The sequence below is a fragment of the Gorilla gorilla genome, chromosome 10 (genome assembly GCF_029281585.2).
Source record: "Gorilla gorilla gorilla isolate KB3781 chromosome 10, NHGRI_mGorGor1-v2.1_pri, whole genome shotgun sequence".
Lineage (NCBI taxonomy): Eukaryota > Metazoa > Chordata > Mammalia > Primates > Hominidae > Gorilla > Gorilla gorilla.
In genome coordinates, this window is record NC_073234.2 from 117,547,105 (window position 1) to 117,560,741 (window position 13,637).

The following is a 13,637-nucleotide window of genomic DNA, read 5'->3' on the forward strand; positions in this document are numbered from 1 at the left end:
CAACATCATGAAACCCCCTACTAAAAATACAAAAATTAGCTGGGTGTGGTGGTGCATGCCTGTAATCCCAGCTACTTGGGAGGCTGAGGCAGGAGAATCAACTGAACCCGGGAGATGAAGGTTATAGTGAGCCAAGGTTGACCTCCAGCCTGGGCGACCAAGCAAAACTCTGTCTCAAAAAAAAAAAATAAAAATAATAATAATACTCTGATAGACAAAGGATTAACCAGATAGTCCTGAGGGCTGAACCTTCATTGTTCCAAGTCTCTCTTACACGTAAAACTAGCTTTCCTCTGGGAAAACATGGTTTATGTTCACCACAAAGCAATCTTACTTTGGTGATTAAACCTGAGAGTGTTACCACTGCTCATATCAATGACAACTAAAACATACATATGGATTACAATGTTGTCAGATGCCCTCCTGGAATTTTACATATACTAAAATTCAAGCATTATTTTCCTCATGTTTACAGGAGACGCTAAATATCTTATTCAAGGTCTCATAGCTAGTTAGAAGTAAGTAAAGCAGGAGTAAACGTAGGCATTCCAGTTCTAGAATTCATGCTCTTAATGGCTATGCTTAACTGCCTGCTCAATTAATATGACTCCATATTCTGCATACGTTAGATGCACAAAAAAGTATGACAGCATACTAATACGAAAGCTGAATATTATAAAAGCTATAAAATCTCCTGGAAGATTGTTTTTCAGGCTCTCAATATTAGCTGGTTTCGTATGTCAAAGCAGGATGTAGAAAAACCGTAATTAATTGGATCTCATTTATATTGTTTTTTTCCTGTACATACCAATGTTCAGTTAATCATAGCCTTCACTTATCAGAATATTCCATTAATGATCATGAGGCAAAAGTGAAGCCTCATACCATTCTTTTTCACTATCTGTATAATGTTTACATAAATCTCAGGCACATATAACTGGGAACATCTTTCTCTATGGGTCTTATCTTTTTTTTTTTTTTAACATTCAAACTCAATATACTTTCAAAGTTTAGATTTGGTTTATGTAAGTTCTCTTAGTAGTGAAATATGTTCACCGTCATTCGGTGCAGTTTTGTAGACTAACCTGAAACGTACACATGCCAATGACCACGTAATTATTGCCACCATATGCAATTAGGTTTCCTGAATCCCCATTCTCAAAGGGATTAAATTCTACCACATGCACATAATCTTCACAATCCACAGTGTAGGCAGCATTTCTTGAGGCGTCTTGCTTCATCTTGTATGTCAAAATTCAAGCAGTTGTGAAAATTAAATAGCCTTCTACTGGACAAGGTCACGAAACTGTGGATTACAGCACAGGTACAATTACAATGGTCAATATGTTAGTCATTCAGCAAATGCATCAAAATAAGGTTGTGGTGTTACAATGAGACAGAAAGCTCAAAAGAAACATGTAAAGTACTTATCAAGGGACAGAAACTGCAGGAAAAATATTAAATCTAGTTATTAATGGTTCCACATTTGCTCCACAGCTCTTTCCCATAGCTGTGATTCTAGCAAACAATAACACCACAAAGTTCTGTTTAGATTATCTAAAACAAATAGTATTTCATCTGAAGATGGAATCACTTTAATAGCAAATGTTAATAAAAATTAATAACTTTTATGAACCACTATTTGTAGGTGCCATATTAAGCATTTTACTGACATGATCACATCTGGTATCTGTACAAATCTAAAGGCAGGTACTACCTCTGGTCTCCATTTTGTACATGGAGAAACTGAGGCCATCTACTTGCCTCAGTTACTTTGGTGATTAAACCTGAGAGTGTTACCACTGCTCATATCAATGACAACTAAAACATACATATGGATTACAATGTTGTCAGATGCCCTCTTGGAATTTTACATATACTAAAATTATATACTAAAAAGGTTAACTAACTTGCCAAGCTCATAAGCAGGGCCAGGATTTGGAAGACTTCATTGTGTGTGGAGAACCAGCGCTAACGAAGAAAAAAACAGCCTCCTGGCTTGAAGGAGACCACAGTTTAGGGATAGTTATGACTCAACGTGAAAAGGGCTATAACATAAACAGATAGAAAATACAGGATCTGTTGTTAAGGAGTACCAAAATGTGTGATATAAAAATAATGTTCAGGGGGTTGGGCGGAGGGAGAGCATCAGGATAAATAGCTAATGCATGTGGAGCTTAATACCTAGGTGATGGGTTGACAGGTGCAGCAAACCACCCTAGCACACGTTTACCTTTGTAATAAACCTGCACGTCCCGCACACGTATCCCGGAACTTAAAATTTAAAATAATAATATTCTTAAAACTAGGTAGAAGACCTTAACCTGTCAGGGACTAGTGTGCACTCTGGAAGTAACATTCCCACATGAGAATTATGGGTTTTAGAGTTTTTGGTTTTTTAAAAAATTCGACAAAAGGGTTGTCCTGAAAACAGTTGGACTCAGTAACAAACATATCAAGCACCTTAAGAGTATCTACTGAGAATGAGTCCCACCTCGAGACGCTTATAAACTAGTAACTTTAGGAATGGACATCCAGGACTGGAGACTTTTGAAGGGTGACCAGCAAGTGTTATGGACACGGAGGCAGAGAGGTATAGAAGTGCAAGAGATTCGAGGTCACGAAATTGTTCCGTCCCCACACCTACTGCTCATTAAAGCAGTGGCCGGGGCCTCACCGTACACGTTGGACAGGACTTGCCCCTGTAAAACTACAACGGCAGAGAAGAAGGGAGGGAACAAGGAAAGTCTCTGCAATGAGCCCCGACACCTCTCCCCGGGCCAGGCGAGTTCCTCAAGACCCCGCTCCCACCTCCCGGGGCCCGAGGTGGGAAGGAAGAACTCCCGGGGATAGAGTGGCAAGGCTGGGCGGCCACAAAAGCATCCTGGCCTCTCGGGCTCCCAGCTCAATACGCACCGCACGGCGCCGGGAACCGACCAGAGGCAGGCTGGTCTTCCTTGGGGGCTGCCGCGACGCGCTGTGGCTCTGCTTCCGGGTCGGAGGGCGAGCGCAGCGATTGGCTCCCGGCGCCTCCCGCGAGGTTTGAACTGTATTCAGCGGCGACTGCGGCGGCCCCGGGAGGGCATCCCGTCGGGGATCCTTCCGCACACTGAAGAGTACGTCTTCGGGTCTACCCTTAACCACGTAAGTCTCGCGTCTGCCTTACCTGCCCTGTCGCATTTTTAAGTGGTGATTCAGGCAGTGGCTTTTGAGGGTGTTTTGCACTGTAATACCTCGGTCGTAGCAAAGTGCCGTGGGACCGAGGTATTATGGTGCAGTGACTTGACGCTCGAGCCTGGTTGGGCCTGGGGGCTGTAGGCGGAGTTCACAGTATCTAGCGATGGAGCTGGTAGGTCCTGAGGGTTTGTCTGCAGCTTGGAAGACAGGCCCGTAGAGGCCTGCTTAACTTCCATTAGTTAGGCAGGAAACCTGGGTTCTAGTCCCACTATGTACACAGACTCCAATTCCTCAACTTTCTCCTACTCCTGATTAGTTACAGCCTCCCAAGGAACCTTTGGGACTTGCACTCGAACACTGATAATGATGTTGAGTGCAATTTTTAAATTGAGCACCTACTAAATGCCTGGCACTACGTGGGTTATGTACTTGTTTCACTAACGTCTCATTCTGTGAGGTAGGAATTCCCTTCCTGGTTTTGCAGGTGAAGAAACTTATGCTCATTAGAGATTTTAAATACCGAAGGACTACAGGTCATAAAGGGGGAGCCTGGAAGTGATATCTGACTCGGAAGTGTAGTTCTTTTCAACCATTTCACACTGCCTGCCCAGTGACAATTTTCTGTCTCACAGTTTTTGCTCTAGAGCAACTTGGAATCCAATTTTTTAAAAACAAGTGTTATCGCTGCTGCCTTTGGCTACTGTTTTTTTGTATAGTGCAGCCTGCCATTCAGAGTGCTTGCATATTTATTGTCTCATTGACTTCTCTCAAGGGACTGGAAGGCAAGTATTTCTGTGTGATGATGCCTCCACCTAGGCAACCACGTGTAAGGCTTATGGCATAGGCTCCCACAGCCAGCTAGCTACAGGAAGAGCTGGGACTAGACCAGGGGTTGGCAAACTGGCTGTGCTGCCTGTTTTTGTGCAGCCAGCTCCTGAGCTAAGAAGGAGTGTTACGTGTTTATATGGTTGGGGGAAAAAATGGAAAGAATAATGTTTTGTGATGTGTAAAAATTACATGAAATTCAAATTTCAGTGTCCATAAAAAAAGTTTTATTGGAGCACAGCTATACTCATTTGTTTGTTTATGTATGTCCATGGCTATTTTCACACTAGAAGGTCAAAGTGAGTAGTTGTGCATGCCTCAAATATTTACTGTTTGTTCCTTTAGAAAAAATTAGCTGATCCCTGAATGAGACTCTTGGTTTTCTGTCACCATAGTAATGCTCTTTTTTTTTTTTTTTTTTAAGACAGAATCTCACTCTGTCACCTGGGCTGGAGTGCAGTAGTGCTATCTTGGCTCACTGCAACCTCCGCCTCCCTGGTTCAAGCGATTCTCCTGTCTCAGCCTCCCAAGTAGCTGGGGTTACAGGCACACACCACCACACCCAGCTAATTTTTAGTAGACAGGGTTTCACCATGTTGGCCAGGTTGGTCTCGAACTCCTAACCTTAGGTGAGCCTCGGCTTCCCAAAGTGCTGGGATTACAAGTGTGAACCACCATGCCCAGGCAATACTCTTTTACTTTTAACTCAAAACAACTTAGAAACTCATAATGCATGATAATAGCTAATGTGCTTTTATACATGCCAGGCACTGTTCTAAAAGCTTTACTTGTGTTTATGTCGTTTACTTGTCATAAAACCCTATGGGATAGGGTTTTCATTTTCGTTATGAGGAAGCTGAGGCAGGGAAAGGTGATGTAACTTGGCCAAGATCTCGCAGCCAGTAAATGGTGGAGCCACATTTCAGAATGGCCTAATTCCCAAGTGAGTCTTCATTCATAGCAATCAAATCTCATCATACTACCTTTAAATAATACCAGTAAGTAATTTACTCCTAAAAATGTATTTCAGGCAAAGTGACCGTGTCACTGAAGCCGACAGTTCTTCACTTTTTTTTTTCTTTCAAGAGATGAGGGTGATTTTTTGAAGAGAAATACAATTCTTAGCTATTTGCTAGGATTTGCATTTATGTAAATAATTAATCTCTGATCGTCTACCTGTATCTTTAAGTTGCATCATAGATTGTGTCTATAATTTAATTATATTGCAAGTGGCATATATCTTTGCTCTTGATTATACAAACCAAAGTAAACATCTAGGATTCTGTTTATGCCACATAAAAATAGAAGAAAAGGATAGCAGAAGGAGTCAGCAAATGGAGTAAGTACAGGAAAATACCCAAAATAAGATGATGGGCATGTGAGTATGTTGAGACTTGAGTACTTAAAGTAGGAAAAAAACTTTTAGCAGGCATGTCTGTAAACTCAGAGAAAGGAATTGGATGCCTTATATAGTCTTGGGTGTATGAAACATTGGCACTACCTCAAATTATTTTGAAAGGCTTTTGTGTGCATCAGGAGAAGTTACTTAACATGATGCTTTAAGAACACAGCTTATAGAGTTAGACATATTAAGTTTATGCTGTTTGTCCACTTACAAGCTGAGTGACGTGGAGGGTATTAGGTAAAATAAGGATAATAACAGACCTGTCTTATTGGACACTTATGAGAATCGAGTGAGGTAATCAATATTAAGCTTTTGAAAAGTATCTCCACCAAGTAAGCTCCTAAATATTAGTTATTTTATTGGTTATGTAGTACGGTGTAACAAACCATTTCAAAAGTTAAGGTTTTAAAATAACCATTTCCTTATGATTCTGTGGATCAGCAGTTTGGGTGGGACACTGCTTGGTGATACTCTAGTGGTCATATAGGACACAATTCCTCCAGTAACAGGTTGTGACAACACATGTGAAATGTCTACCAGGGAAGCTTATTAGAGACTAAGTGCCCAGGGTTTTTATTGGGGGCTAAATGCAAAGGCATCCACTGTCTGACATGTACCAAAATTCCAGACTCGCAAGTGTTTAGCATAAACTATATTGTTTGTATGAACAGTTTAGCACAGTGAACCACTCTTACTGGAAACACTCCTGAAATCTAAGCTCCCGAACTGGACTCCAGCTTCAAAGGATAGCATTCAGGCCTATTGTATTAGTACTTCTGCACACACCACTTAAGGCCTAAGCTCAGAATTCCCACAGCGTCATTCTTGCCACATTCTATTGGTTAAATCAAGTCACAAGCCTGGTCCAGATTCAAAAGGGTAGAAAAATAGGCCACCTCTTTTGGGACAACGTAGGATGGGAGGAAATTGGCTTTTTAGGTTTTTTTTTTTTTTTCCAATTTATCAGATATTACCTATCTCAAAACAAATATATATATTTAAATACAGCTTTAATTAGGTATATTTGTAATTATAAGTTTGCAGTAAATTTGCATGTCTGTTTTTGTGTGAATTTTCAGAATTGAAGGCTACATTTTGTTCTTTCAGAAGGTTTGGCTTAAGAAACCAAAGGGGAGGGAAATATGATTGCGCAGAAATTGTATTATTTTGTTTTCCTAAATTTAATTAAAAGCAATCTTGGTAAATATGAAATGACCTCTCATTCACTATATGTTTTTCTCTATCTGTGCTTGCCTATACATGTTAAATGTTAATTTCCAGTTAACATAAGATACTTTAACTTTGTATTCTGTCCTACTTTAAGATAATGGCTGTGTTTAATCAGAAGTCTGTCTTGGATATGATTAAAGAGTTTCGAAAGAATTGGCGTGCTCTTTGTAACTCTGAGAGAACTACTCTATGTGGTGCAGACTCCATGCTCTTGGCATTGCAGCTTTCTATGGCAGAGAACAACAAACAGGTTGGTAAACTATATTTGGGTTAACTTGTTTTTTTAAAGCAAAATTTCATTGCTGCCCATTTGAATAAACTTAAGCTTAAGAATATTAATTTCTTTACATTATGTGCCCTTCTGTGATAATACACCATTTTCACAAATGCCTCTGTGTATCTGTGTCAGAATGTTATGATAGAATTTGAAATGATTTATTTCAAAATTAAGCTCTTATGTATGATTATACACGGGACATGCATATTTGATGTTTAATAGGAAGATTTAGGATAAACATGTAACTATTATTATTGTGGTCAAATTATTTTTATTTAATAAGACTTTTTTCATTCCCTAAACTTTTAAAAACTACTGGCTCTTGTACCCCAATCCTGGAAATTCTCCTAATCTGCACCGAGATACTGGAAACTGCCTTTAAAAAATTTCCACAAAGTGATTCTTACTTAGGTAGCTTGAGCCAAACTAGCGTTTGGATTTAAGCCATAGCTTAAGGGCTAGAGGTGTTCAGATGAGAGAAGGATGAATGTAGGATAGAGTGGTAAGGAAAGGCTTTGTGATATTAGATAGATTTTAGATAAAGGAAGAGAAGGCTGTAGAGGAGGTATGATGAGGAAAGTCAGTTCAGAAGAAGGGTTCAGGGGAATCAAAGTCATGGTATGAATTTGGTAAAGATACTGGCTTGACTAGAGAAGAGGATTTTTGAAGGGTAGAATTAGCTTCAATGGGTCTGTTGGGCTAGATATTGAAATGACATTCTGATGAGTTATTTTAATTTTATATGTCAGTAGTTTCCAGATTTTTAGATTCCATAGACCAGTAAAATTTCTAAAAAATTATTAGACACTGACAGATTTTAACCATTTCTCATTTTTGCAAATAAGGCCATTGAGAAAAAATAGTTACTATATACTATGATCATCATTTTGAAAAAGGAAGAATATTTTAACACTTAAAAATTAAAAAGTATAAAGTCTTAAAACAGGGATAGTGTTTTCTACCTGTGAATAGTTGGCAGTTTTGCATATTTTAAACAATGCATGTTAAGATAAATTTTGAATCTCTAAAACAATGACAACATGTTATTTTATTTTATGTAGTCAGTCATTTTTTGAACAAATACTGAGTTTTTACTGTGTGTTAGACATCATTGTAAAAATTGGGAATACAGTAATGAAAGAAGTCTCTTCTTATGGAGTGAACCTTCTAGGGAGAGATAGCTAGTACTGTAAGATATTTAGTCTTTTAGGACATAATAAATGCTATTAATAATAGTGTTATTAATATATACATAATAAACATACAGAAAACAATAAAACATGCGACTAAGGAATATGCAGAGTTTGGGGTGAAAGGGTTGTTGGAATTTGAGATAGGGTGGTCAGGGAAGGCCTCACCTGGAAAGTACCATTTGAGCAAAGATTTGAAAGAGGGGAGGGCATTAGCCATGGGGATTTTTGTGGGAAGGGACTACCTCAGGCAAAGGGAGGAGCAGGTGTAGTGGCCCTGAGGTGGGACTATGCCTGGATGTTCCAGGAACAGTAAAAAGGCCAATACAGCTGTCTGAATAAATGTTAATCTCCTTCCCTCCACTAATTACTTTTTTCTCTTTTTCTATTTTTGAGCTTCTACTATAAGCCAGGCATTGTGATATATGTTGGGGTTAAAATGGTGAGCAAAACTAGACTTGACTCCTGCCATCATGAAACATATTACCTAGTAGATAAGGCAGACATTATGTAGAGGATCATACAAATACATGTAAACTAATAGCCATAAGAAGAATATGATGCTCAGACACCAGACAATTGACTTCGTCAAAGAGATCAAGCTGAGCCCCTCAGTTGTACTCTTTGGTCTAGAGGCTCTTTTTTACCCTCTCCAGGGAATGAACCTTCAATTTTTTGCCAAGTTAGATGATTATTCTCCCCTACCTCAACAGAAATTAATTATTAGGCAAAAATCAAAGCAAAGATTACCCAGAGAGATAAGCACAATACTGGAATAACTTCTAGAATCACTTCATTGGCAAATCTCTTCACCAATGCCTTCCACTGGGCAGATTGTTTTTCTAGGAGACATATTAAGAGTGTTGCCTTTCAAAGGCTTTGGCTTTATGTGGCGGGGTGAGCAGAAAGGGTTCCTGATTCAGCTTTCTACCTTTCTTGGACTCTCCTTTGTCTTCAAAATTTGTGCTCAGGGTTTATAAAAACCAGGTTCTAGAGTGCCGGGGAGTAGTAGATGCCTTGAAACAAACACAAGCCCCACCTTTTGCTTACCCTTGTATATTGGCACTTTCTCTTTGTTTTTGACCTTTTGTAGTTTCTCTTTTATAGACTATTTAGTCATGCTTTAAAAAAGTTTTTCTATTTTCTCCTGTAGTTTTAGGTGTTCTGTACCAGGAAGTTTTTCTGCAAATCAAGTTAGCCATATTGCACTGTTGGTGTGTCTGTTTTAAAGTTGTAACAGATGGGGCGGGGTGCTGTGGCTCACGCCTGTAATCCCATCACTTTGGGAGACCGAGGCCGGCAGATCACATGAGGTCAGGAGTTTGAGTCCAGCCTGGCCAACTTGGTGAAACCTTGTCTCTATTAAAAATTAAAAAATTAGCCGGGCGTAGTGGTAGGCGCCTGTAGTCCCAGCTACTCGGGAGGCTGAGGCAGGATTATCACTTGAACCCAGGAGGCAGAGGTTGCAGTGAGCCACTGCACTCCAGTCTGGCCGACAGAGTGAGACTCTACCTCAAAAATAAATAAATAAAATAAAATTATAACAGTATCAGCTCTTTCTGTATCTTGTTTTTTTCCATCCAACATTATTTTCAAGATCTTTTCAGGTAGTGATAGACAGAAAAGTTAATCTAATTTTTTCATTTTATCACTCTCACATGTTCCTTTAATATGACTGCCATATTCTATTTATTGGTGGATCTTTAGACTGAAGTTCTTTTGTGTTATGAATAGTTTTGCCTTGAAATGAAATGTTTGCACTGAGCAAGAGGTTTTTTAGGCTCCTTATTTAAGTAGTTACATGAGAGACACATTTTTATCTTACACGTGGCAGTCAGAATTTACATTTATGGGCTAGACACACTGACTCATACCTGTAATCGCAGCACTCTGAAAGTCCATGATGGGCAGATCACTTAAGCCCAGAAGTTCAAGACCAGCCTGGGCAACATGGCGAAACCTCGTCTCTACAAAGAAATACAAAAATTAGCTGGGTGTGGTGGAGTGTACCTGTAGTCTCAGCTACTTGGGAGACTGAGGTGAGAAGATCACTTGAGCCTGGGAGGTTGAGGCTTGCTGTGAGCCAAGATCACTCCAGTGCACTCTAGCCTGGGCAACAGAGCGAGAACCTATCTCAAAAAAAGAAAAAAAAAAAAAAGAAATTACATTTATGTCATCAATGGAAGACAGTGCCATTTTTTAATCCCTCTTTCCATATTAGATGTCAGATTTTATTAGAAAAGATAAAAAAATGGTATTTCATTTTTTTTTTGGACAGCTACCATGTTTAAAAATTTGTTTAAATGCTTATTTGATCATTTAGATATCTTTCTTTTTCATAGTAGATTCATTTTTAATAATGAAATAAACTAGAAATATTCTACATGTATATCACCTGGAGGTTGGTTCTATATAGCATTGTAAACCGCCAGTAGAATAGTGTGCAATAATTAAATAGCTTGGGTACATGTACATTTATTGACATGGAAAAATATTCAAAATATATTGTTAATAAAACAGAGCAGTTTGTATTATGGCTAAGAGTAAATGCTAGGGAGTCAGTTGGCTTGGGTTCACAGCCTAATTCAGCCTTTTGGCTGAGTGGCCTTAGACAAATCACTTAATTTTAAAAAAAATTTAGTTTTTTAAATTGACAAAAAATTGTATTTATTTATCATGTACAATATATTTTGAAATATGTATACATTGTGAAATGGCTTAACTGAGCAAATTAATATGCATTACCTCACATTCTTAACATTTTTGTGGTGATAACAAAATGTATTCTCTGAACAGTTTTCAAGGATACAACGGTGTTATTAACTAGCAACACCATGTTGTACAATAGATCTCTTGAAATTATTCCTCCTAACAGAAACTGTATATACTTTGATGAGTATCTCCCCATCCACCCCACCCACCGTGCCCCCACATCCCCTAGTAACCATCATTGTCTTTCTACTTCTGTAAGTTCACCTCTTTTGTTTTTTTGATGGAGTCTCACTCTGTCTCCCATGCTGGAGTGCAGTGGTGCAGTCTCAGCTCACTGCAAGCTCCCCCTCCCGGGTTCACGCCATTCTTCTGCCTCTGCCTCCCTAGTAGCTGGGACTGCAGGCACCCGCCACCACACCCGGCTAATTTTTTGTATTTTTAGTAGAGACGGGGTTTCACTGTGTTAGCCAGGATGGTCTCGATTTCCTGACCTCGTGATCTGCCCACCTCAGCCTCCCAAAATGCTGGGATTACAGGCATGAGCCACCGTGCCCAGCCTGTAAGTTCAACTTTTTAACACACCACTTGTAAGTGAGATTATGTGGTGTTTCTCTTTCTATGCCTGTCTTACTTCCCTTAATATAATGTTTTCCAGGTACATCCATGTTGTTACAAATGACAGGATTTCTCTCTTTTATGGGGCTGAATAGCATTCCATTGTGTATATATACCACATTTTCTATCCATTCATCCATTGATGGATACTTAGGTTGATTCCATGTCTTGGCTATTGTGAACAATGCAGCAATGGCCATAGGAGTCCTGATCTCTCTTCACTACTGATTTCATTTCCTTTGGATATATACCCAGTATTGGGATTGCAGGATCATATGGTAGTTTTATTTTTTGAGAAACTTTCATACTGTAATGCTTATACTAATTACATTTCCACCAACAGTATACAAAGGATTCCCTTTGCTTCACATTTTTTTTTTTAACACTTTTATCTTTTCAATAATGGCCATCCTAACAGGTCATAATTTATTTTGGTTTTCATTTGCATTTTTCTGATGATTAGTGATGTTGAGCATTTTTTATATACCTCTTGGCAATTTGTGTGTCTTCTTTTTGGAAATGTCTATTCAGATCCTTTGTCCAATTCTTAAAAAATGATTATTTTTAAAATTCATTTTATTATTTAGAGACAGAGTCTCAATATGTTGCCCAGGCTGCACTTGGACTCCTAGGCTCAAGAATTCTCCTGCCTCAACCTCTGAAGTAATTGAGACTGTAGGCATATGCCACTGCATCCTGCTCTTTTGTCCATTCTTTTTTTATGGGGTTGTTTTCTTATTGAGTTTCTTATATATTTTGGATATTAACCTTTTATCTGATACATGATTTGGATATATTTTCTCCCATTCCATAGGTTGTCTCTTCACTCTGCTGATTGTTTCCTTGGCTGTGCAGAAGGTTTTTAGTTTGATATAATCCCATTCATCTATTTTTGCTTTTGCTGTCTGTGCTTCTGGGTTTATGTCCAAAAAACCATTCCCCAGACCAATGTCATGGAGTTTTTCCTCTGTTTTTTTCTAGGACTTTTACAGTTTCAAATGTTAAATTTAAGCCTTTAATACATTTTCATATTCATTCTTCTAGCCAATGAGCCTGGAATGTTTTTTCATTTGTTTGTACCTTCTCTGATTTCTTTGAGCAGTGTTTTGTAGTTTTCATTGTAGAGATCTTTCACCTCCCTGGTTGACTGTATTTCCAGGTATTTTATTCTTTTTATGGCAATTGTGAATGAGGTTGCATTCCTGATTTGCCTCTAGACTTGACTACTGCTCAAAGCAATTTATATATTTAATGCCAGTCCTGTCAAACTTCCAGTGACATTCTTTGCAGAGCTAGAAAAAGCTCTTTTAAAATTCCTATCGAACCCAAAAAGACCCCAAATAGCTAAGGCTATCCTAAGCAAAAAGAAGAAAGCAGGTGGTATCATGCTACCTGACTTCAAACTGTATTAAAGGGCTACAGTAACCAAAACAGCATGGTATTGGTAGAAAAACAGACACATAGACCAATGGAACAGAATACAGAGCCCAGAAATAAGACCACATACCAACAACTATCTGATCTTCAACAAAGCTGATGAAAACAAGCAATGGGGAAAGGATTCCCTATTCAATAAATGGTGCTGGGATAACTGGCTAACCATGTGCAGAAGATTGAAACCGGACCTCTTCCTTACACTACATACAAAAATCAACTCAAGATGAGGGGCTTACATATAAAACCCAAAACTGTAAAAACCCTGGAAGACAACCTAGGCAATACCATTCTGGACACAGGCATGGGCAACGATTCCATGATGAAGATGCCAAAAGCAATGCAACAAAAGCAAAAATTGACAAATGGGATCTAATTAAACTAAAGAGCTTCTACACAGCAAACAAAACTATCAACAGAATAAACAGACAACCTACAGCATGGGAGAAAATTTTTACAAACTATACATCTGACAAAGGTCTGACATCTAGTATCTATAAAGAACTTAGACAGATTTACAAGAAAAAATCCCATTAAGAAGTAGGCAAAGGGCTGGGCATGGTGGCTTACTCATGTAATCTGAGTACTTTGGGAGGCTGAGGCAGGCGGATCACCTGAGGTCAGGAGTTCAAGATCAGCCTGGGCAACATGGTGAAACCCCATCTCTACTAGAAATACAAAACATTAGCCGGGCATGGGGGCAGACGCCTGTAATCCCAGCTACTCGGGAGACTGAGGCAGGAGAATCACTTGAACCTGGGAGGCGGAGGTT

At 39.0% G+C, this 13,637-nt stretch overlaps 2 protein-coding genes across 30 annotated transcripts in view; one reads left to right on the top strand and one right to left on the bottom strand.

The window, feature by feature from the left end:
* The window catches only part of NUP37 (nucleoporin 37), a 45,900-nt gene extending 42,883 nt beyond the window's left edge, over positions 1–3,017 (bottom strand). The window contains exons 1-2 of one of the 2 annotated variants that reach the window (XM_004053773.4): positions 2,917–3,017; positions 1,086–1,306 (exon numbers count right to left, since the gene is read on the bottom strand). In XM_004053773.4, the coding sequence (XP_004053821.1) occupies positions 1,086–1,241 (156 nt within the window). In that variant the 5' untranslated portion in view covers positions 1,242–1,306; positions 2,917–3,017. Of the gene's footprint in view, positions 1–1,085; positions 1,307–1,910; positions 2,210–2,916 lie in introns of those variants that run through there. The other variant, XM_055358809.2, reaches the window with a different exon arrangement.
* Positions 3,018–3,031: 14 nt separating this feature from the next.
* Positions 3,032–13,637, top strand: part of PARPBP (PARP1 binding protein) — an 80,992-nt gene continuing 70,386 nt past the window's right edge. For 14 of the 28 annotated variants that reach the window (XM_055358790.2, XM_055358796.2, XM_055358795.2 and 11 more), the window contains exons 1-2: positions 3,071–3,144; positions 6,732–6,887. In XM_055358790.2, coding sequence (XP_055214765.1) covers positions 6,735–6,887 — 153 coding nt within the window. In that variant the 5' untranslated portion in view covers positions 3,071–3,144; positions 6,732–6,734. Of the gene's footprint in view, positions 3,145–6,731; positions 6,888–13,637 lie in introns of those variants that run through there. The other 14 variants (XR_008670535.1, XR_008670536.1, XM_055358807.1 and 11 more) reach the window with 3 other exon arrangements.